We start from the raw sequence: 25,120 nt of genomic DNA, 5'->3' as shown, positions 1-25,120 counted from the left end.
TATAGATAATCCTGAATGAGCCCCTACATTCAAATACGCAACCATACTGTACCTCCTGATGAATAATAATACTTCATTTATGTGTGCTGTGTGTAGATATATATTTGTATATGTGTGTACTGTAGTTAGGCTGTTGTGGGGCAGGTATACTGTCATCAACAGAGCTGTCTTTCAGTTTCAGTGCTTTCACGTGTATTGGACAGTAAACAACTAGAATAGAAGCAGCTTTGCCTAAACTTGGGATCTGTTAATGTTCTAATTATTGTAATTCTGTACCAATAATAACGCTTCACTTTAGCTAGGACATGCCAAGGCTCGCAAAATTTCAAAATCTCTGGTAGCCCTTCGGGGAGGCACTCTTCAGTTTTTGGTAGCCCAAAAAAAATTTAAGTAGCCCGAATAAAAAAGAGAGCAATTTTTTAATGTTTTGTTTCCTTTACAATATTATACATTAAAGTATAATATTGTAACTTTCTGATTAATTTTTGTTTCCGTTACAATATTATACATATTGTAACGGAAACAAAATATTATACAATATTATACAAAGTATAATATTGTAACGGAAACAAAAATTAATCAGAAAGTTGTTAAAATACAAATCACAACAACTGTATAAAAATCACAGTCATCAACTCAAATACTTGGTTCTAATTGAACAGAAATTTCTATGAACTTGTAAGAACTGTGTAGAACATGAATCAGTCTGTGTCAGATCCTGAATCTGAAATTTCCACTGAAGTCACGGGTAAGGGGTGAGTGGAACCAAGATCGAGGCCATTTGCTTTTTGAAGTTTGCAAAGACTGTTAATTTTGACAATGGTAGTTCACTCTTTGCAACATAGTACGCTTTTGAAAGATTTTTCAGGACTTCTTCTTGTGCTTGGTTTATTTTTAGTATGTTTTTTGCAATTGCTGTTTGTTCTGGGAAAGATATTGCAGACTGAGCAATAATGAATTTCTTGCATTTCTCATGGGTTCTGATGGAGTCTTTCTTAAAATTACTGGTCCCAGTTACAAAGGCGCTTGTCGACTCAAATGAAATGAAACTCACAACACACCTGACAGAACATCATGTTATTTAGCTCGTCATATTCCAGCCACAGAAATTCTTTTGTCCATGAAACCAAAAAAGCTGAGCTTTCTTTTTGCCTCATAGTCTGATTTGTCATAACTTTTCCGTTTTGTGGTAGGCTTTTATTTGGCTGCCCTTCTTCACCCTGACCTGTCTTCTTTGGCTCAGCAGAACCTAAATACCGGGCGTAAATCCTGCTGCTTTTACACACGCACTTCACATAACGGTCAGCGATTCTCTGCGCAATCAACCTCTCACATGTTTAAGCTTGCTGTGGGAGATTTCACTTGTCACGTTTGAATAGTAAGCTAATGAGTGATAAGACGATGTCAGAGGAATTGGTGCGCAATTAATCGTCACTCGCCAATCAGTGTTGCCGCTATCTACACACCGTTCGCGCGATCGCAAAGTGATAGTGAAAGCAAAAAAGCACAAATTCAAACGCGATTTCAACATGTCACATATTGGCAGTGGCTCATCGATGCCGATGACATAATTACTCAGCTACATTTTCGAAAGAATGCAAAAGCATTGACATATATTTTCCCTTCCTATGATAGCCCGACGGGCAGGGCTGAGATAGATTTTGGTAGCCCGACTGGAAAAATCGCTAGCCCCGGGACGTCGGGCTTGCGATTTTGCGAGCCCTGCATGCACGAAAAGATAACATCGATGGCAATATTTTAGTGTGGACTGGATCTGGCTAAGTAATTTCCCAGAGTGGAAACAAAGGTATTGGTTTCAGTTATGGTCAGAAACCCAGCCTCGATTTGGTGGTCCCAGTGCTGACTACAAATGAGACATAGCTGGCCTGTAAGGCAATTTCTGTCTCTCTCTCTTTGCTAAAAATGCAAAAGTAATATTATTTGTAAGACTGAAAGTGTGAGTCATGTAAAGATACCAAATACATACAATATTCCTGTAACAGATTAATAAAATAAAGCTTTCAGTCATGCTGTTTTCTGTATGATTAATGACCCTGGGATTTTGAAACAGAGGTGGGGGAGAAGTGTTGGTTTGCCATAACTGCAGCTAAAGACTCTAACAGACGGTGCTGCAGCTCAGATTACAAAAGCAGAGCAAAGAAAAAAAAACTGACACCACTGAAGACTGTAGGAGTAAAAATCCAAACCACGCTGAGTCCTACCACGCAAACGTGCTAGAAACCTGCTAAAAGCTGTTTTTCCTCTACTTTCTATCTTGACTATTTATAACCTACATTAGCCTGAGACAGCCACACTTTTCATATAGGCTTCAGATAGGTCAAACCTTAGCTTGAATTCTTTTAGTATGTATGGTTTTACCTCTCTGTGTGGAAGGGTATAATGATTTAACTACGAAATTAACATAATATTGAAAAAATAGTTGCGTAAACCTGTGTGTAAACGAGACAGGACAATATGCAGATATCACCAATCCCCCTTTTAAAGTATTAAATCATAATAATTTGCAATGAACTGGAAAATGAATCTCTATTTTTTTTTAGTTTTCCTGTTTAAAAGAGTTAATTTTTTCTGTATTTCTTTAATAACCTGGTGTACTGCCATGTAAAGAATAACAACAGTGCAAGATCATTGTTACTTTCTTAAGTTTCCATAGAAAATCTTGTCCAAGTAGACCCAGAATAATTAAAAAGTGTAATATATAAAGAGAGCAGCCTTTATATGTTTTATGATTAGTTTTGCTGCAAACCTGCAAACTATCCTTTTATGATGCAATACTAGTAAACTTACAGATGCCGCTTGCATTCATACCTTGGCGGTAATTTCCTACAAAACCTGAAAGCAGCATAAGATGTTGCTGGGGTATACCATTAGGAGCCTGGTAGAGGGAAGTTCCAGATAAACTTATTGAATAGTGGTACATTCCACTGCACAAACTACATCCAGTACTTGCGCACTTACTCTTGGCTTAGCACACACACACACACACACACACACACACAGATAGATAGATAGATAGATAGATAGATAGATAGATAGATAGATAGATAGATAGATAGATAGATAGATAGATAGATAGATAGATAGATATTTTTAAAGCCTGGATTCATCATCTTATACCCATATGACTCCAGCTCTGCAACTTTTTGTTTCTCTAATTATACTGCAGCAAGTCTATTTAAAGTCATCATTAGAAGTCTGCATGTACAACAGTTATTTCCCGAGTGTTTTTGTAGTTAGTTATTTTTTACCTGACCTTAAAACTTCATTATGTATAAGATTAGAAGTGTCAAGTTAGAGTCTCAGACCAACCAGGCCTAAAAATAAAACCTTCTAACACTTCTGCACATAATACTAAAGTTACTCTTTAAAACGTAATCTTGTCATCTCTGTGACCCAAAAACTGACTGAAATCTTTCTTTTATTTTAAGCTAACTGTAACCAAGCACCTTACCTTGACAAAAAGAGGCATGTCTGTGCCTGAAGCTATCTGATAACAAAGATAAAATATTCCATATTTTCAGGCTTGGTCATTTCACTTTCCATCACTGCAGCTTTGTTTCAAGTGAAATTTTATAGATATTTTCAGTGAAATGACTTTGTTACCACTGGCATACCATTCGTGACTGTTAGTGTCTCTATGTACATTGTTTCCTATACAGTCTAGCCATTTTTCATTAAAGGCTTAAACATACAGTCGTGTGAAAAAGAATGTTTTTACAGGATTCTGAGCAGTCGTGTCTAAGCATACCTTCATCTGCTGTGACAGGAATTAAAAGGGTAAGGACAACCGATCATCAGCAAATGTAAACATCACCTCTACAAAAGCAGACATTTGTCAGTTTGCCAGTCTGGAGCATTTAGGAGTGTATTGACAAAGTGCCACATTCTTCCAGGAGTGGGCGTCCAGGCAAATTCACCTCAGGGTAAGACAGTGAAATGCTCAGAAGAAGCTGCTTTCACTTGCTCCCTTACTCACAAGGGGTCACTACTGCAAACAGCTCTTAGAGAGAGCCTATAGGGTCATTTTCAAACAACTCACAGCCATCGGGTTACAGTAAGAAATATTATTTGTATTATTCACAAGTGAAAACATTCAAGATATCTCCAAGTCGACCCAGCAAATTCACCCCAAGGTCAGACTATGCGATACAAACTGCAAAAAACTGCAAAAGCTCCAACTCAAACTCTACAGGCCTTAGTTAGTGTGTTACACGTTAAAGTCAATAACAGTGCAATTAGCAAAACACAAAACAAGTATAACTTGTTTGTGATGGTTGCCAAGAGAAAGCCTCTTCTCTATCAAAAGAACATGGCAGTGCAGCTTAGGTTTACAAAGCTGCCTCTAAACAAACCACAGGGCTTCTAGGATGATGTCCTAGAGACAAGACCAAAGTAGAGAAGCTTGGTCCCAATACACAGTATCATGTTTGGCAAAAATCAAACACAGCACATCAGCACAAACACCTCACATCAATTATCAAGCATGGTGGAGGAGGGGTGATGATTTGGGCTTGTTCTGCAGCCACAGGGCCTGGGCACCTTGAGGTCACCGTATACCAAAGTATTCTAGAATCAAATGTGAGGCCATGTGTATGAGAGCTACGGCCAGAAGTGGATAATTCAACAGGGCGACCCAAGGACAGCAACAAATCTATAACAGAATGGCTGAAAAAGAAAAGAATCGAGGTGTTAACGATTTGGTTATATGCTGGCTATTTGTGCACAGACCTTAAGAGAGCTGTGCTAAAACGTCTGCAAACTTCAGTGAGCTGAAGCCACGCTGTAACGAAGAGTGGGCCAAAATTCCTCCACGATGATGAGAGAGACTGATGAAATCATGATTGCTTCAAGTTATTGCTGCTAAAGCTAATTAATCTTTTTCACGTGACTCTCCCAAATAGCTGGAATTTTTCAGTCCTGTTTTCAAACCTTTGCCACCTTATGTTATTTAATCTAATTCGAACTGGTTTCCAGTCAAATTTTAAATAAACTTCCATCTACCCTGACACAAAGAAACTCTAAAGTGATTTACTTTTTTTTAGTCATCAAACAGGTTTTATTGGATATACAGCTCATACCAGGCGGCTACATAGGGTGTGGTAGCTTAACATAATTTGTTTTTGTCTGTAGTTTACGTTTAAGATTTGGCTATGCTGCCATCAGATTAAAATGGGTAAAACTGAAAATGAATCCTACGCCAGGCAAGAGGCATGTTGTCTTCTCACATTTGTTTTCCTTCAAGCCAAACTGCAGCACAATCACAGTATCTGATCCAAGGGTTGATGTTGGGAAATAAGAAACTTGCATACAAATACAGAATCTGATGCAAGAGAATGAGCATGTGCCTGGGTGGTGAAACAAATGCAAAACGGTGTTAAAAAAACAAAGCCAGCAAATATGGAGCCGGCCATGCTGTGGAATCAGACTATGTCCATGTGCAAATGAATGCATGTTCATCATGTGAGTGAGAGGTTTTTTTGCATCCCCAGAAAAACTGTGCTCATTTTTCAGGAGAGCAAATGAGATTCATTACTGCTCAGTGTGTGGTGTGACAGCCTAGCGGTGCTCACACATCCAGAAACATGCTGGATGCAGCCGCCTCTGTTTGCAGTGTTGCCTTCCTCCACAGCACCCAGCACCGTTGCCAAGCAACCCACTAAGACTTAGAGACAACTAATAAACGACACGTCTTCACTGGTGAAACAGAAGCACCTTCACATGCCAAAAAAACAACAACAAGACAACAAAGAGCACACGACTCAACTGATATTTCGGACTTTTTGCTGATCTCGTTTTTTTCTCAAACAGGAAAAGCAACAGAAAAAAAACACCCAGATTGTCTTATTGTTAAATTAAGATTTTTATAAATGAGCAAATGATGATTTTTTTTTATGTCATATTGATCCAGTCAGGAATGATTTGGTGCATTTTTATGCACTATTCTGAAATAATAGTGCATAAAATAATCAAAAGCAACCAAATAATAAGAGCTGTATTATTCTGAAGCAAATGAAAATCAGTTACACTTGTTGGCCCATGTTAACAGTAACGCTAACATTACCTGTTCAGGAAATTGTCAGTTTTTGGGTTTTTTTTGCTGGTTTCTTTGTTTTTTAATTTAATTTAAAAATAGATAGGTTTAGTTCTTAGGAAGAGTTTGCGTGTGACCTGGCTCTCTTACCTCCAGGGATGAAGGGTTTGTAAGGGGCTGCAGGGGCTGCATGGGCTGCATGGGCTCAGTAGGGTGGGGCTCTGGCATGTGGGTGACAAACTGTAAGAGCAAGACATGGTCACGTGGATTAGTGAGCTGGCTCAGCAACTTGGCCCGTCAGGTGTCTGTCATCATCAGTCAGTGCTGGAGCTTTGGCGCAAGGTTAGAGGCCGATGCCCGCCTCTCCCCGGCTGACATCACCACTGGGGCTGCCAAAGCCGATGCCCATCTGATAGCGCTGTTTATTTACAGGCTCGCTGGATGCATCCCTGGATGCATCTGATTAGCCGGCTACTGATCTCGTGTGAGCTCTTACACAACAGGAAGTCAGCAGCTGCTTGTCAACACACTAGACAGGAAATTTCAGCATCCAGCACACATTTATTGAACATGTAGTGCAATCTTTAACAGTGTTAGGAGATGCCTAAGATCAGATAAGTCTAGGTTTGACTTCCTGAAATCAAAAACAACAATGCACTTGTAGTTCTTGCACACCCAAACCTGCACAGCACTGTCTCTAATGAATCTCAGCTACCACTTCACATCTTAATGCACGGTTGAGGTAAGCAGGCCGAGCTCGCTCCAAAGTCTGCATCTGTCTAACGCTGACATAGTGCGTGAAGCATTTTTCTCTCAGATTTTAAGCTCTGCCTTCGGGGTTCCACAAAGCTGCTATTGTCTCAGTGCTGCAGAAGCTTCTCGGTGCTAAACACAGCCCTGGCTACCACAGCACTAATGAACATGTTGTCATAGTAATGCAGGGCGGACGGTAGGAAAAACAACTCCTCGCACAAAGACTCCTCATTCTGTAGTGCCTCCTCATAATTAAGCAACACATGCGAGTCATTGCACTGCATTTCATTTTGACACTTCTTCTCCTTAAGACCCTTTAAAGAAAAGCCCCGAGTGGTGCTTGAGTGAATAATCTGTCATTTCCATACTGCACTTCAATTTTATCTCCAATCTTGTCCAGAGTGGAAAACAGAGCGGAAAATCTCAGACTGACTCATTTCAGATTTTCCTAAATGTTCAGGGAGGCTCTGATATTCAGACCGGCGGTAGCTACAAATCATCAGATAACATCCATTGGCTGTACTTAAAAACTACAATCCTATTACAACTGTGCTCAGATCAGCATCCCACTGGCTACTGGCTTCTTATTATTCCATGTTATCCATATTTTACATTGTAAGATCCAAAGTGTCACTACAACTACAAATCTGGCTAAATACTCGAAGAGCACAAATCACCACAACAAAGTCTATCTGAATGCCAGGAAAGTGTTACTTTTCACATTTGCACTTCCAGTAGTGGTTTGATTCAGTGGGTGCCATCATTAAGACCCTTAGACCCTCCCTGCTTGCAAAGCGTGAAACCTCCTCTGTATCTCAGAAGCTAAGGAGTGCCTAAAAATGAAATGAAACCAACGCATGCTCAACTGAGATGGTCCACAGAGGAGGCAGATGGATGCATGGATCAGAGGATGATGAGGATGCGAGAAGGGAGCTCCTACGCCTTATGGATCAGCATCCCAGTGGGTAGCAGCAGGAACCCCCACCCCTCCCGCTCCCTAACCCCCTCCCTTTTCTCAATGCAAAAAAAAAAAAGGCTATATTCACTCAGAAGGAAGGGTGGGTGGACATAAGACTGCAGTCATGGGCTTTGATAGAGACAAAAATTACAGGTTAGTAATTATAAGAAAAGCCAGTGTCTATCCTGCTAAATAAAACGCTGTCAGTGTGTGTTGGTCCTGTGGAAAGGCCACGATGTGATTCATGCCGGACTTGTGGACTGAGCTTTAAAAAAACAGACAATAGAGAAGGGAAAAAAAACAGAAAGTCATATGAAATTAAACATTTGGTGAGATTAAAGGATCGGGAATCTGGATGAAGTCATTTCACGGACAAAATATGTCAACGCCATCACAAGTTTAGTGCTGTTTTCACTAGTTTGGCTTTACACCTTTAACCAGTCGTGAATTGAGCAAACACGGATCCAGTTCAAGGTTGGACAGCTTGATTTCTCCACTTCAGCTCAGTTTAAAGATTAACGGGCAGGCTGGGGGATCTGCCAATTTTACGCCTGGGTCTTCCTGAGAGCACTGATGATGTTTCCAAAGACATAAAGGTTGCTGGTGAGACACCTGTTGACTCCTACAGTCTCCAAAGCGCATCGTCTTCAAAATATGAGAATAAGCCGAAGCCGTTACCAAGACAATGAGAATGCCATCACCCAGAGAGAGATTATTTTTACATCTTTCGTGCTCAGGTGGCTGTTTAACTTCACTGCGCAGCAGATAGCTGAAGGTTTGAACTAAAGCCACAGCGCATCTAAAACTCTGTTGACACCATCGGTTGTACACGAGCGCGTGAACGCTCTTATTTCTCACCTACTGCAACTTCAAATTCAGCAGCCACACAGGGCAACTAGTGGTTTCACATCTGCAGCACAGCACGAAAACATTTTGTTTGTTTGTTTGAAAAAAAAAACAGAACTTACTCCAGAGTCAGAGAGGGGATCTTCAGTTTATCTCGTCTCGACTTCATTCTTCCTGAGCACCGAGCTGGGGCTTCACTTACCACAGCGCAGCAGCGCTCGGTCTCACAGCCGGCTTCCAGCCACTCATCGCCGCCGTGGGGGACTAAAAATAACCCCTTTAACCAAATATCGTTTCCCAGCGGCTTCAGCGGATTCCGGGTTGATTCTCCTTAGCAACAGATGCAATAAAAGAACTAAAAAAAGGCAGTTAAATCTAATATAAGTAAATCTCCCTGGCAGTTTTGCGCTTTTAGTTTGTTTGTTCCCCCTGTGCGTCTTTCAAGCGCACCAGAGAGCGAGCGACTGCCACAAAACCGAGGGAACGATGGGTCACCGCTAACCTCCATGTGACTGGTGGGAAGGGAGGGAAGGGAGGAAAGCGAGGGGGAAGGGGGGTGGCCAAATCAATTTGGGCGGTGGGTGACAGCCATGGCAGAGTCGAGCTTGGGTGAGGACTAGAAATTCATGTCGAGAGGGAGGTTTTATTCACAAACCCGATGAGTCTGAAGGCGCCGCGTCGTGTGTTTTGTATTTCTTTATGTGCGTTACGCATTTTTCCCCATTTCTAGCAGCTTATGGCGTTAAAAAAACAACCCAATACAAGTTTTCCTCCAGCGTTTCTTTTTCTTTAGTGTCAACTCTGGAACCAGGAACACTGGCAGGCTGCTGGTCTTGATGGAGCTGGGGAATACCTCTGTCGGAGACCGTGACAGCTGCCGCACACCAAGATGCGCGTTTCTGTTCGCGGAAGCGCCCGTGCGCGCGCATGTGGGGACTGTCCTGCTGTTACGAGCCTTTATGTTCACTTTCACAGATACGGTGCATTTGCACAAAGGGGATATACTGGCGCTGTGCGCACGTGGCCACGTCGAGACTTTCTTCATAAATCACAGCGTTGAGCGTCTCTAATTGGCTCCTCGGGTATGCGCGCACGTGCGGGATGGAGGCGGGGGGAGCGGGGGTGCGAGTTTCACAGCCTGACTAAAGGTAGAATTTCCAACCACGGGTTGTGTTTGTGTGCAAGTGTGCGCTTAAAATCGATTCTCCTGCTGCTGCAGGTGGATGCACGCTGTGGCATCCAGTAAGAACATCTAAAGGTGGACGTTTAGCTGCTTCAACTAGTCACACCTCAGCTCCATCAGTGATGGCATCAAAATCAGAGACCAATCCACACCAACTCCACCATCATCACTCACATTTCCACACAGGACTTGTTAGACTGAGCAGTGAGCTGCCTGTTTACTGTTAGATTACCATAAGACGAACATGCACGTCTTTTTGAAACTTTGCAATTGATCGTGATTCTGGTTTATTTGTTTGATGTTTGGCCTTTTATTTGAAGGAAAAACAAAAAAAGATGCTGTATATTTTATGGTAAATCAACTTATCGTTCAGTTAGGATCACATTTTTTTTGTAACATTGTGTATCTACTGTTTGGTGTTTGGCCAGCAGTGTTCAGTAACACTGCAGCAAAACAACGAGATGAGCTCACTACAGGTCAGGAAGCTCACGGATTCAGGCAGTAGTTCGCTTTTGGACCGACCAATCAGCATAGCAAAAAGCAAGGAAATCACTCACCTGTAAATCTCCCACACCTTGATAATGACTCTTCATAGATAGATCGATAGATAATGTATTTATCCCCAAGCAGAAATCAAATATCCAGCAGCTCAATTTAAAAACAAACATCTCTCCAGTCATAACCATAAATTAACAGATGACCTCCTATCTCCCAAAATAACTCAAAAAATGATGGGTTTATTATTTCACCTATTTTGCATTGTGCATGGTCCGTGACAGGGACTTTAAATGTGGTGTATGGATGATGCAAATCCAAACTAGAAAGGCGGATGTTGGTGGTTTTTGGAGCTATTGTATGGAAAGGTGGAAATGTACCATTGTTGACACTTTGGAGAGCCTGTGGCGTGCGTGTAGTGTGGTGTGTAGTGGTGGTGGTGGGGTTCCCGTTCTCGATTGCTTGGTAATTGTTTTGTTAAAGCAGCGTTTAATAGCAGAGCCAGTTTCCATCAGAGTCAGTTACCATGGAGATGAGGGCTTTCCTGCTCTTCCATTCTGTGCGCCTCCTCCCATCACTGCTGTGTGAGATTCAGCTTAGCAAAATTAATGCAGTAAATGATTGCAAAGTGCCACTTAATACATATTCTTATGTCATTCAAACACATGCGGAGCGATGCAGTAAACCTTCAAGGTCACTATTTGTTAATATTATAGCGAATACGGCCTGTTTCTTCAAACACATATGAGCACATCTTTCCACAGAGCCCCACTGAAGCTTTTTGTTGTAGATCTCATCCAGAATCTCACCCACATATATCGAAGGCTTCACTAACAAGAGCGAGGACTCGCTGTGCACCCTAACCAGTGAAACGTGAGGTAAGGCTTTGCTTCAGTCAGCAAAACTGCATGGGAGGAGCAGAGAAGACGGGGCTGTTTAACTGCACAAAACAAAAATAAAAATAGCTGAAATAAGATAATTAATGCAAATATTATTTGGTCACATTATGCAGACATTTCTTGTGGATCAAAGGATATTGTCATTTAGATCTGAATGGAAAACAAATGCATGAAGCAGGGACGCCAAGCAACCTGTTTCTCAAAATATAGAACTGACACAGGTGGTTAGTGTTTACCCTCATACATTTGATTGGAAAATCAGAGCTTCCACAGGAGTAAATGTCTTACTGTGGCCTGACTTGGACTCAGTTATCTGAAGAGGATTCCCATGATGACCTAATAAAGGCTCCAACATAACCTGAGGCCTTGATTTATTTCCTCACTGACTCTATTACAAAGCCCCTCAAACACTGCAGATACAAAGTGAGCCATGGTTTAGTGCACTGCAAGTCAATTTGCATACACTAATGATATGTGAAAATGCACCATTACCGTAATTGAGGCCATGCAATATAACCAAATAAACTTGCATTCCTATTGCTGGGTGACAGCAACAGAGGCGTGTAACAGGACATGATGTGGTGTAAGAGGAAACATTTTCAAAATGCTGTGATGCAGGAAGTAATACCACAGGGGATTGGCGAGGTGTGTCTGTGTCTTGAGTGTTTCTGTGAAAGTGTATGTGAGGAGGGGAAAAAAAAAGAGCAGTGGGTTATCACGTGTCAAGCAAATGTTGTAGGGACTGTTGAGTCCACAAGATGGCGCACAAATGTAATAATGAGGGTGAAATGACTACATTAGTGTCTGCAACTGTAGTGTGTATTGCATGCTCTCTTTGAGGCTGGAAGTCGTTGTTGTGAATGCTTTCACTGACCCCTGATGGAGATGACTGATATAAGAATCAAATCTGCAAACCCCTTCAGCAAAACAAATCACACGTAAACTAGATTTGATCTAGTTTCATGATAACATGATGCACTCCGCTCACCTCTTTTCATTCCCCACATGATCATACAGCACCGCCGTACGTCTTTCTCCAGAATGCTTCAAGGTTTTTATCTTACAGTATAAAGCATTGTCAGGTGACTATTGTTTTGATTTAACACTACATAAATAAACCTAAACTATACTGGACCTGAATTATCCACAAGCATACATTTGCCTGTGTTGTACAGCTCCAAATGCAATACTTTCTGTGCATCCATTTTCCTTTGTTTGGGTGATAAATTCTGTATGTGTGTAAGCTGATTATATTGCTGTAAATACGACAAATTTACTGGATTTTATAGAAAAGTTTTGCTGGAAAGTTGCTGCATGAATAAATGAATGAAAGAGAGACTCTGTTCCTCTACATTAAATAGATCCAGAGTTGATTTGGAGCACCTAAGCTTCCTAAATGCCTAAAAGAAGAGGTATTTCAGTAATATGCACCTATAACGGTGATATATTTACATATGTAAATTTGTCTTTTTCCAGAAAGCAATGAAGGGTGAGTTCAGTTTCCCACTAGTGATGGATGGAACATCTCTAACAGAAGTATGTGGTGATATTTAAACCTGACAAACAGAATCTTATGCAAATGAAAAGAAATGTGAACAGTACAGCTCACTGCAGTACAGTTAGATAATAAAGTTTTATGCATCATCTTAATGTGGAAATCCACCATTAAGCAGATAAAAAACAAGTTTAGCATGAAGTAAAACTCTCTACAGGAGCATTACGCTCTGTCACCAAGTAGAATTGTATTTATTTTTTGTTTTTAATGAACAGTTATCACCACTAGGAGCTCCAGCGTATTAGCCTATTGTACTTGTAAAAACACACACAGTGATTCACGATTTTATGGAAATGATACTTCCATGTTAAACTGCCCCTTATCACATTGCAGTATTGTCCTGCCGATGCTCCTTTTTTTTTTTTTTTTTTTTTTTTAAGCAAACCACCGAAAAACAAATGAGGAACAAAACAAATGTTTGCCTTATTTCACTCTGAGATTAGGTCTGGGGTGTTTTTTTTTATTAAAAAAGAAAAAGCAGCTGCCATAGGACAGAAGCAGGGTGCAGTCTAGACAGGCTGCCAGTCTGTGGCAGGGTTAACACAGAGGCACACACAAACATTCACACCTGTGAAATGGTGAAAAACAACAGATGCTTTCTAATTTATCAGGTAGTCATCACACGCAAGTCACATCTGCACTGAAAACTATGTGTGTAGGTTATAAATAAAAGATCAAAAGCAATAAAAATGTACCTCACTCGAGTTCTTTTAAGGACAGGCTTATGGCTAAAACACACTCAGCTGTTAAGAGATTTGCCCAAGTGCTGCAGCTATCCGACAGAAAATGCACTTAAATTTGTGCCCCTCACAACTGAGTCATCAGCTTGGAGACTAATCCACGGGGCCTGTCTTTGCCTGTGGAGATGCCACATGAAGAGCGAACAGGAGCTGCAAGTAGACGCCCAACTCCATCAACCACTGAAACATCCAGTAAACAAAATCCCCCCTTGCTGTCTTCAAATTGTTACTTCAAAGCCCCCAACTTCCTCTTCTGTGGTTAAAGTGTTACAATGTGTGTGTCTGTAATTTACCAAGGCCAGATTTTTTTAACACCTACAGTAATGAGGAAACTAATACGAGTTAACTGTGTAACATCAACTTTACAGTAAGTTTCGTTAGTTGTGGAACATTTTCCATATCATCATTTTTATTCAACATGGGGACACAACACACGTTCATTAACATGAGCGTTTAAAAATATGCAGTTCGTCTGTGTCTACAGCCGGCAGGTTGTCAGGTCACAGACGCTTCTTGATAAATTCACTCTAATCAGATGAACTTTCAAAAAAAACAAGTCTGGTGTTCAATAAAGATCAAACCTGCAGACAGCTGTGGTTACAGCGGTCGATGTTTGAGCTCCAGCTGCTCACAGCGAACTATTTTTTGCTTCATGAAACATGTTTTATTAGGCCATTCTTTGCAGTCTGTCAGTGGTAATGTGCGATAATTCACAATCACAGTCACGCACAGGGAAGCTGGCATGCACGTGGACCTAAAACGATGGCTCCTTTTATTTGAAATAAAATTGTGTTTATTTACTCATGAATACCTGTAGTTGGAAGGAAACATGAAAATGTGCATTTATCTTCTAATCTGCAGATCTCTGTGGACATGCAGGATACTGAGTGTTGTTTCTAAGAAGAAAAGTTGCTGCTGGAATTCTTAGAAGTTCAGATCCTTTCTGATGTCGTGTTGAGCACTCCTGAACCTGTTCATACAAGATGAATGTTGCAAAACCTCAGCAGAAAACAAGAAAAATACATTCATGTTTAATGAAAAGTGAAAAAAGAGTGCTGTTTGTTTTTCCATGTTCTAAATTTAAACTTTAATTTGTCCTCTAAGAGAAACAGGATGTAAGAGTCTACGTTCTCCCCCAGAATATGAAGGAAACTATTTACTCTTCCTGACTTTACCCACATCATGTGAGTGACATCCTCCTCACAGTCTGCACCACATGTCCATGAACCCCTTTGAAGTCTTCCGTTACGGGAGGCGCTTATGATACCGAAGCTAGATAAATTGGTGTTGGTGTAAGTTCCTGTCTACAGTTTCCTCCAGGCAGGCACAGAAGCTGTCACTTGTGTAGAAGTGTAGAGTTTAGGCTTTACATCACAGGGGCAGCCGAAAAAAACGCACACACAGAAAGGTCAAAGCCCAAGCGCCATCGCAAGAGGCCTCCGAGCAGCCTAACGCTTCCATCATGGGTGAAAACACCATCACAAAGCCTCTCGGGCTAGTTTTGATCGTCACAGCTCACATGGTGTTCAACGGTAAGCCGTCTCGTTCGTAACTGTGTTTTACTCCGTGACGTGTGAGAGGTTTTGTGTCCTGGCAGCAGATGATGGACTCGACTGTCTGTTACATTTATCGTTCTCTGATTCCTCTGACAGTTAGTTAATGCACTGAATATTTTGCATGTAACTCGTTGTAGTAGGTCTCTAATGACAACTCAGTTTCCCCCCACTCAATTACCATTACTGAATCATAATTGGGGAGTTCCACAAAGCTCTGGTTTTGTGACTCAACTGTATTTGTTGGTAACCCTGTTTCCACAAGTGGTTTGTTCTAAGTTTTGCTGTGGTATCTGTTAGAGTTTTATCACAGACGAGCGATATTAAAACAGAGAACTGGGTGTTTCATAAATGTTGAAAACACTGACACGTTCTGGATAAAACGCTGTGTGCTTGTGTCTGAGGTGAAAAAGGCATTGCAGCAAGTTAAAGCTAGTCTGAGGCATTGTGAATTTAGTCCTGGCTCATAATGTGTACGTTCTGATGTTAAACAAATATAGCAATCACACTTTTATGTAGCCAAAAACAAGCGATCGTACTAATACCACAAGCCCTCAAATGCTTATGGAGACATCCCGTGCTACTTCACACATGTTTAGAGAAAAAAACTTGAAAAAAACTTGAAAATAATAATAATAAAATAGATATATAACATAGATACATAGATAGAAAAAGCTGATTTGGGCTGATTGGTTTGGAAAAAGACACCGCAGTAGCTCCAGTCCCCCCGCCATCCTGAACTTAATAAACAGAAGAGAATGGAAGGATGGTGTCTTCACCTTTTAGCATGTAAGAGAATATATTTGAACTTTATCAGTTTCCGTTCCTGTTTTTAGTAGGTGTCCAAACACCCAGACTCCTGTTTAAATATAAGTACTTGCTATTTAAAGGTTTGTAATCACCAAATCACATAGTTTCTACAGAAGAGAGACTTTCAAAGAGAGGAGATGACACATCTAAGAAAAGTTACTTATCCCATTTCTATATGTGAGCTAACACTGAACTTTAGAAACAGATGGCAGTTAGATAAATCAGGTAAGTCAGTCTGAACTTCACCTTGGTGCTGGTGGCTATATGGCTGTGTAGACTGATCCAGCACTGCTGGCATTTCACTGTGGCTTAGCCTAGTTTAAACACTACTCTGTAGTTTTACTGTCAGTGATGGAAAGTAACTGTGGTACTTGTACTAAGGTAGTGAGCAGAAGGGAAAAGTGACCCGCTTGTTTCCTTTGTGGAGAGGATCAGTCGTCCTGTGCTGCTTCTGTGGCTTTTAGGTTTTTGAGGATTAAACCAACTGATGTCTCTAACACACAAGATGTCACATGGACTATTCTGTTTTCACTACTGCTTTCTTCCAACTACCCACAGCTTACACTGTATACTGAAGAGCATCAGTTTAAAATACTATAGGAACACAAAGCGGAGCGTGATCATGTGTTCATGTTGGAGACTGACGCATCATTATGGATTTATTAAATTTAAATTGAAAAGCATAAAAACATCAAACTAATTTCTCCACTAATGTGAGCCTATCAGTGTTTATAATGCAAATCTCCTCTTCTGTCTCCATACAGACCCCAGCCATGCAGAACCCATCGGGATCTTTGGCAGCAACATCACCCTTAAATTTACATTTAATGTTAGCATTACTGAAAACAGTCAAATTGGAATTTATACAACAGGCGAGAAAAAGATTGATGATTTTAAAAGTGGGAAAAGTTCCTTTGATATTTACCCCAAAAACAATTCTGTATTTTACCACATCACAAATCTCACTCTAAACCACACTAACACCTACTGGGCCAGTTTATTTGGTGGCATCCCAATAAAAAGTAATGAAGTGAAGCTGATTGTTGAAGAAAGGAACATAAGCAGTACAGGTAAGGACATTTGTTATGATTATAAGCTGCACATAATGGAAACAACTTTAACACACAGTAGAGCAATATTGAGTGCAGACTAAAGTGGAGTGAAAATGATGTTCCCATTATATTCCTACAAACAGAGCAGCCATATGTAGTACACTAATTCCTCACAACCTTTACTTCCTCAATGTTTGTCTCCTTATTCTAGGTCCTGTAATAAATGACATCATCATTCCTAATATCCTTGAAAATACTATTCCAAATTAAAATGATCACTTTAATTAATTGTGTCTGCTAGAATTGACTGCATTAAATATAAAAACCATATAGTGTGTATAAGTGTCATAGATCCACAGTTGTTGTTAACCAGTTAGTCAAAAGTTTAAGCCCATATGAAAATAAGTCACTAACACACTATTAAAACAGTAGAATAAATTAAATATGATTGTCACAAGGTCCTGCAACGTATGTTTTTGCTACATTGTTGATAAAGGCTCAGTTAGAACAGAAATATTTAAATAACCAAGGAAAAATAGCTCCTCGTTCTCAGCTCGTATTGCCGAGCCTTTAAAGGATAGCTGACATTCAGTCAGTCCTGTCTGCTGTAGATACTTACCAGAGCAGTAGGGTAATAATACCGCCTTTATTTCCTAGCCTGGTTGACTAAATAGCACTGATGCTTTGACCTAAATGCTAAATACTGATGTCACTATGCCAGCATCTTGCTATCCAGCAGGTGTACATTAACCAGCTTTACAATCTAGGCAATCAAAGCTAGCTAGCGTGTCAACATGTTCTAGCATTAAATATAAATTATGTTTGCAAATATTTGGTCATAACTGAGCTACTGAGCAAATTTACCTCTCTACCTGACAAGGAAGCTAGCTTGAAAATCAGGCACATCAAAGGGTTTGCAGTGCATTCACAGGGGGACACAAACAGCAGTGTCAGTTACATTTATCCTCACAGAATCACAATTTGCGTCATTCGTGGAGCTGCTGAGATGTTTGAGCGCAAAGCAGCTGATATGAGATTGACTGATGTACAGTCCCATTATAGATGAGATTAATGAGCCTTTTGTGACTGCTTGGTTATTATTCACATATTCAGTATGTTATTTGTTATTGATTACAGAAAAACTGATCACTGTTTCACATTCTCATTGGTTTGCAGTGTCAGCTTACAGCCCATAAGAAAGAGTCAAATTGTGTAATTTTACTGCCTACCATACTTTATTTCTGTTGCTGATGTATGTTATAAACATGCATTATACTGCATTAGTCTATATGTACTGGGGAAATATGCATAGATCCATTGGGATCTAAACATATTCAGTGTCTTTAATCATTTTTATTTTTTGTTTCATTTCTTTTCATAAACGCAGTGAGAAAATATGAGAGAAGCTCACATATTTTCATGACTTTCTTTTAACTCCTACAGCTCCACTGCCGTCGACTGAACCCACAATTCATGTCAATGAAAGTTCCAGTTCCTTTCCCACCAGTAACATCATCATCATCTTCGCGGTTTTACCTGTGGTTCTGTTAGCAACAGTACTCCCATGGTTGATCTGTAGTCTCGTGAGACCCAAAGGTAAGAAAATATATGGTCCAAAAACAATCTTCACCTTCACTTTTCTTGTTCACTGACATGTTGTGGCTGTTATCAGGGTGTGGCCAGAACTTTCTTTTTTTTTTTTTGGAGACGTAGGATTTTATTCTCATTTCCATGCTGTAGTCTGAACGTAGTGTCAGCTGAGTTGGAATAAAACACATCAGGAACCTTTAATTCAATATTCTCCGCATATAAATAATCAAGGGGTATGAAAGCCGAATTCCATGTGCGGGGCTGCAGTAAGTAGTATTTTCTAGTTTTTCAAGCAAACAAAGTAATGGTAAGGAAACACTTGTTATTCTGTGGAAAAAATTTGCAGTTGTGTGGTTAGATGCTCAAAAATGCAAACCAGATTGCAGTTTCACATCCTTCTGATAGATGCGATGATTCATCTCTTTTGAAAATAAGTCCTCCTTCAGTGCATGTAAATCTAATTGTGCCTACTATCACCGAGAGACGGGTGGAAAGAAAGAGCTTGCATTATTTGTTCACTAATACGAGTGCGCTTTCACTTCAAAGACAAACCCCTCTGGCCTACTTTGAGTAGGAACGCTGCCGCGCTGAAATAATCTGACAGCCCCCGTGACCTCAGAAACCGCACTAGAAGAGTTCCCGTACATGTATACAAATGCAAGCAATTGCTGACTGCGCACTCCTGCATCGTGCCGTGCTAACAGGGCCCGGCCGCTGTCCACGAGCAGAAGTTTTGCACAAAACCGAGAGATGTTGGAGATAAACTGCTCTCTTTCTTTGGCAACTTGTCCTGGTGCATTTGCACCGCTAGAGGATAAAGACAACATGACTTGTTCGGCATAAACTTACGAAAAGCTTAGACCTAAAACTACATTATAAAAGTCAGGCTTGACTAAAACATTTTGTCACAAACTGTAGTTAAACTTAAACAAAATTAAAACATTTTACTTTAGCACAGCTTATTATGATCATTATTTGTTGAAAAAATATTGTTAAGCATAAAATTCTTCGTCGTCCATAATTTTGGCTTGCTATCACTTAATCTGAGCGCTAATTTGTTTAATTAATGGTATTTATGTAAGAATATCGATAGCTTTTTTTTTATATTTCTTTTTCTAGAGGCGGGATCAGGAGGTGATGCTAAGCCTAGCTTAGCATTAAGTATGTAAAAAGCAATCGTAACTCTGTGTAAAGGTAACAAAATGCTGATATTAGCGTAAAAAAAGCTCAGGAATACACATGCAATCTTATCATTGAGCTCAGTAACTGAACATTAACACTATCATTGCAATGATAATGTTTAGTTTGTGTTTACTCTAAACCGGCAAAGTGAAACCCGGTCTCCTGCGCAACAGCACGAACACTCTATGTGGTTACGACGTATTTGACGTGGATTCGTGCTTTTGATGTATTTGATGGTTAATTGCTTTTTTTGTGAACGTCTAACATTTTTTTTCCTTATCTGATGAATCAGAAACGTATCTTGGATGTTATTTCCTTCATACTCCTGGGTGCTGCGGCATACTCCTACTCCCTACTTCCTATGAGCTAAAAAATTCCAAAACATGCGGCATTTATGTCTTTAACGTTGAGATTTGACTATTTTCACGCTTTTTTTAAAGTATGACAATGGAAAATATGTAAATCAGGCATAAACTGACGTGGTTGACGGGCTGTAACGATCAATTTGATAAGAAATTTTTGATTCGAGCGTCCCACGAATGCTTCTTCTGCAAAACTCAAAATACAGTATACATGACCGATTTCACCCAGTTTGTAACATTTCAGCTGCTTTTCTTCTCATGCAGACAAACAACAACAACAACAAAGCCCGCAAAGCTCCACTCCCACAGTGCAGGTAAGAAAAATTTTGATCTGCTGTTAGAGAAAAAAATAAGCCTGGAAATTCTTCAGCCTGACTCGAGTTGTCTTTGCAGGAATCAGTGGCGTCGTCGAGCAGCGTCTCTGCACCCTCGGTGATCTACAGCGTCTTGGACTTCCCCAAAAGACCTCCAACGGTTGTTGAGATCAACCCAAGAGATACAGAGTATGCTGCTGTCAGCTATCTCACAGAAAAGAGACACATGTGATGCACAGCTCACTGTTTGACTAGTGTACATAACCTAAATCTAAATATATTATAAATATAAATTTCTTGTAAGTGTTAAAAATCCTGCTTTTGTAATACTAGGACGTCTTATTGCACTATATCTCAAACAAAAGAGTTGGGAGAGGAAGAGTCTGCATGGGTAGTGTGTATGTAGGTGTCACTTTGTGTTTGGTGGTCTCGAAATTGAGATGCATGCTGCTGCTGTGGCAAACCTCAAGCCAGAACATAATACAGTTACACTGACAACCCAGCCTCGCAGTTAGCTTTCAATTTTTCTTCGCTGTTAATTTGTATCGGGGGTATCCGGCCACTAAGGAATACTTAACGGGCGATAAATGAGATTTTAGATTTTCTTCAGACCAGAAACGCAAAGCAAGCACTTCCTGTGTATCCAGAGTCTACTGTACATCACTGCTCTGGGTCTCACTGTGTTTAACAGCTTGAGTGAACCACACTGTTGCACTAGGTGACAACACAGGAGATGTAGTGACCCCTACAAACTTTGCCCCCTCTGTAGAGCACCAGATTTGGGTTGTTCGACCACTGAAATAGCCTCACTTCTGTTGACTAAAAACTACACTGAACATTTCTGATGCTTTTAATATTTAAAAATCTTTAAAAACCTGCCAACTAAGCACATGAATTTAGAGACAGCTTTGCAAATGTGGATATCCAAACCTGTTTGAATGGGATATGTTACTAAAACTCTGCAGCTGACACTGTCTAAAGTTATAAAAGTATCCAAAATGACGGAAATAACTAAAGCATGGTATCCTTTGTTAGTTCCTGTAAAATAGGGATGCCAAATTAATTTTACATCATGGGCCACAGACAGCCCACCAGACTTATAGAAAGTGAAAAGACAGGAATCAATTACTAATATCTACACTTAATCACTCTGGTGTGGTATGAATGTCCAATTGTGGACCCCAGACCTTATGTTTGATGCCCCTGCTATAGAACCATGAATGACGTTGTCATTCGAAGCGTTTGAGTAGTCCAGTATGAAGAATGGGAGTGTTTCCACTTTAAAAGAATGCCTAAATCCACATGTGGCCGTGATTACACCTCCGAGTTCACTTGGAGTCTGGTTGAAGGAAGCGCGTGCTGGCACGTGCCGTAGATGAAGATCGTGGCACATGCCAGTAAGCTCAAATTTCTAAATTACCAAGTTGATAATTCACAGATGCAATTTGCACAACGAAACAGCTGCTAGAGGCCAGTTTTAAAATGGGTCCCAATAACTGGCTGCACACAGAAAGTAGGGGCTTTTATTTTGTTTGAGTGGAAAGTTTTGACTGAGAATGCATCACCATGCAATCCCAGGCTGAAAGGTTTTACACTTTGATGACATTTCCAACATGAAAACCTTCCATTTTCCGCTTCACCTCATCTCCAGAATTCATCTTCACTCCCATGCTGAACATCGTGTGAGAGCTTAACAAGCTCACTTTTGATTTTCAGGTTTAGTTACTTCTTTTGCATCAACACGGAGGAAAAAGTTTCAGGGACACCTTCCATACGTGCTTATAGATCAGTTATAGACCTTTCAGCTTATCAGTACTGTATATTCAAAGGTCACTGGTGATTTTTCCATTAGCTGCTGCGACAGCTCGCCACTATCATGCAAATCTGACAACAACAATCTGACACTATGTGCAATAACTGCATGCATGGCCTCTGAAGTTCTCTTTTTGAATGCTTATTGATGTCTTTGATTTACTCAGTTCTCACACATCTTTTATCATATGTTAAAAATGTATTCTCTGGTTTATCTTTCTCAGCTACTCAGAGAAAGAGCAAGTTCATTTTGAAATCCAGCAAGTTTTCAAAATGTACCGTCCTGTCACGTGGTACTTTATTACATACTGCTGAACTGTTTCTTCTTGAAATGCACAGTTTTTAAGATGTAAATGGATGTAAAATGATCAACTTTATCATGTGTGTGTTTGTAAATAATGTCTTCAGTTCCTGAATGTACTGTACTGGACCTGTGAGTGTCACAGAAGGAACAGAAACTGCTCTTTGTTTTGATGGCAGCGGTGCATGATGGGGGATGTGTAAAATAAGTCTTCAGAGTGTTGTTTTGTTTTTAAAAAAATCACATATTTCTGAATTCTTATCCTGTAAAAACATGTCTAGAATAAAAATAGTTTACCTGAGATTTTGGTTTTCTTTATGTTTTTAGTAACTAAAGTTGAAGCTCAGCACACAGAGTTGTGTATTTAAAGAATGCACTGTTTTATCTTCTAGTCTGTGTTACAGTAGGTCGTGGAGTCTTTGGCATGTAAAAATGAAGCAGTATTTTAGCATGTTGCAGGGACTTACCCAAGTAAATCACCTATAACGCCAACTTTATTTTTCTGTCAAGACCACGTAATAAAGCGTGATCTTAGGTTATACACAGATGTGGATGTTTTTTCACCTTAGAATAAACTGAAACCTACACCGAAACATTGCAAAGTGTCTTTTAGTGCGCTAAAAGACTTTCGTTTTTAGTGATGCCCCGAACAGGCGTACGGCATCAGCCCTGCAAGGCTTTTGCTACCTGTATTGGCTGATTGGAGTAGGAGGCTGAATGGAAACCACTCAAATGACTGATGAGACAAAAATAAATTCTTTGGGTAGAACCTGAAGCGCTGCGTCTGGTAAACACCCTTCTGCTTAACCCTGAGATGACTGAGATGAAATATTATCTTGACAGCATCACACTTTTCACGCTTCTCATCAGCAGGGACAGGGAGACTGGTTAAAGCGCACAGGGAAATGAAAGCAGCAAAATACAGAGAGGTGTTTGAAGAAAAGCAGACCGACATGCAGGTCTGGAGCAGTGTGTCTTAGGTTGCATATTCCACTCACACAGATTGTTCCGAAGCCAAGGGGCCCTGATGGCAAACACACAGTCATCTTTGAATTTAAGCCTCATTCTTTGGAAGGGCCCCAGCTGAAGATCTAAGCCTTTGAAGTGACATATGGGGGTCTGCATTTCAGATAATGCAGCACAGTGCAGTCTCATACGAATAAGTATAATCAAATCATACAAATCAATCATAAGAAGATCTTAAAATAAATTCTAAAAGATGAGCGAAGCGCAGTCAATAGAGGTGATGCGATGCCATCTACTGAAACCAGTATGTGACCATCAACCATCAGTATGTGACTGAAGTGCAGACTTTATCTTTTATTTGATATTAAGCATCACGCCCCACCCTCAATGACTGCCTGAAGTCTGGAGCCCATGGATATCACCAGTTGCTTTGTTTGCTCCTCTGTTATGCTCCTGCAGCCGCCTTCACGTAGTGCTTGTTTGTGTATTTAATAAGTTCAGATTAGGTGATTGATTTAACTGTTTCTTCGCCTGGAGAAACTTTTGGGTTGCTTTTGCAGTTTGCAGCACTTTGGGTGTTTATCCATCTGCACTGTTTGTGGCATCTGGCTGAATGTGAGCAGAGAGTGTGGCCCTTCTTTTTTAAAGAATGTTACTAGACTGATTGTTTGACCAGTCTTCACAATTTTTGCTGTCTATCTGATAGGTTTGGCCTCCTTCACCCGCATCAGCATCTCTTTTGACCTCAGAATAATGAGAGTTCAAGCAAACAGCTACCAAATACAAGTTCCACTGCAGATGTCATGGAATAACCGCCAGTCTATGGTAGCAAGCCTCTGAAGTAGGTGTGCTCTATATAAAACAAAAGTTGTCTTATTGTCCAGATCCTTGTGGACCTAACAGTAAACATGCAGTTTTAAATGATAAATTTCAGGTTTTGGTTATAATAAACTTTGCAAAAGTGCATCAGTTAAAGTTAACTCTACAGCAAAAATATTTTGCACACTGTCAATCTAAAATCCAGATGAAGTAACAAGCACATCTAAAGTTTGATCAAAAGGGGAACACTTGGTCTATCCAGTGGTACAGCCACAGTTACCGAGCTCAGTGTGTTTGGAGTAAACACTGAAGCGGCTCACTCGGTGAGTGAGTTTCTGCCTCCCACATGCTTGAGGTAAAGACTTCATTGTTTTCTGTTTGTGTGCATGTTTGCTGCTGCACTCAAGCAGTGGCCTGAGCAAATAATGTGTCTGCACTTTGCACTTCTTAACACCCACCTCTACTGTATCGAGGTTTCTTATAAAAAAAACAACAACCCTACATTGCATTTTCATAAGTAAGTCGTTGCAATTTCTAACCCAGTGCATTAAGAATGCAGAAAGTGCAACATTAGATTTAAACTTATGTGTCATCATTTTGATATAACTGCGATAGATAGTTAGATAGATAGATAGATAGATAGATAGATAGATAGATAGATAGATAGATAGATAGATAGATAGATAGATAGATAGATAGATAGATAGATAGATAGATAGATAGATAGATAGATAGATAGATAGATAGATAGATAGATAGATGCAAAGTGAATTATAAAAAATTATGTACACTATAAATGTAAGAAAAACAACTGCTTGACGGTATAATGCAAAAATAAGGGGTCTCTTGTGTGGACAGTAGAGAGGACAGTAGGAATG

The 25,120-nt window shown here is 40.2% G+C and overlaps 2 protein-coding genes across 3 annotated transcripts in view; one reads left to right on the top strand and one right to left on the bottom strand.

Moving 5' to 3' along the window:
• mast3b (microtubule associated serine/threonine kinase 3b) overlaps positions 1–9,072 on the bottom strand; it is a 40,151-nt gene extending 31,079 nt beyond the window's left edge. For both annotated transcript variants that reach the window (XM_039599142.1, XM_039599143.1), the window contains exons 1-2: positions 8,732–9,072; positions 6,203–6,292 (exon numbers count right to left, since the gene is read on the bottom strand). In XM_039599142.1, the coding sequence (XP_039455076.1) occupies positions 6,203–6,292; positions 8,732–8,778 (137 nt within the window). In that variant the 5' untranslated portion in view covers positions 8,779–9,072. The remainder of the gene's footprint in view (positions 1–6,202; positions 6,293–8,731) is intronic.
• A 5,736-nt stretch (positions 9,073–14,808) lies between these two features.
• Positions 14,809–22,758, top strand: LOC120433087. The gene is made up of 5 exons (XM_039598637.1): positions 14,809–15,013; positions 16,609–16,914; positions 18,340–18,492; positions 20,295–20,344; positions 20,424–22,758. The coding sequence occupies exons 1-5, from the start codon at positions 14,944–14,946 to the stop codon at positions 20,574–20,576; spliced, it is 732 nt and encodes a 243-aa protein (XP_039454571.1). The 5' UTR covers positions 14,809–14,943; the 3' UTR covers positions 20,577–22,758.
• Positions 22,759–25,120: the final 2,362 nt, after the last annotated feature.

This window comes from Oreochromis aureus, linkage group 15, assembly GCF_013358895.1.
Source record: "Oreochromis aureus strain Israel breed Guangdong linkage group 15, ZZ_aureus, whole genome shotgun sequence".
Classification (NCBI taxonomy): domain Eukaryota; kingdom Metazoa; phylum Chordata; class Actinopteri; order Cichliformes; family Cichlidae; genus Oreochromis; species Oreochromis aureus.
Note: the sequence above shows the minus strand (reverse complement) of the source record. Positions and strands in the feature narration are given on the sequence as shown.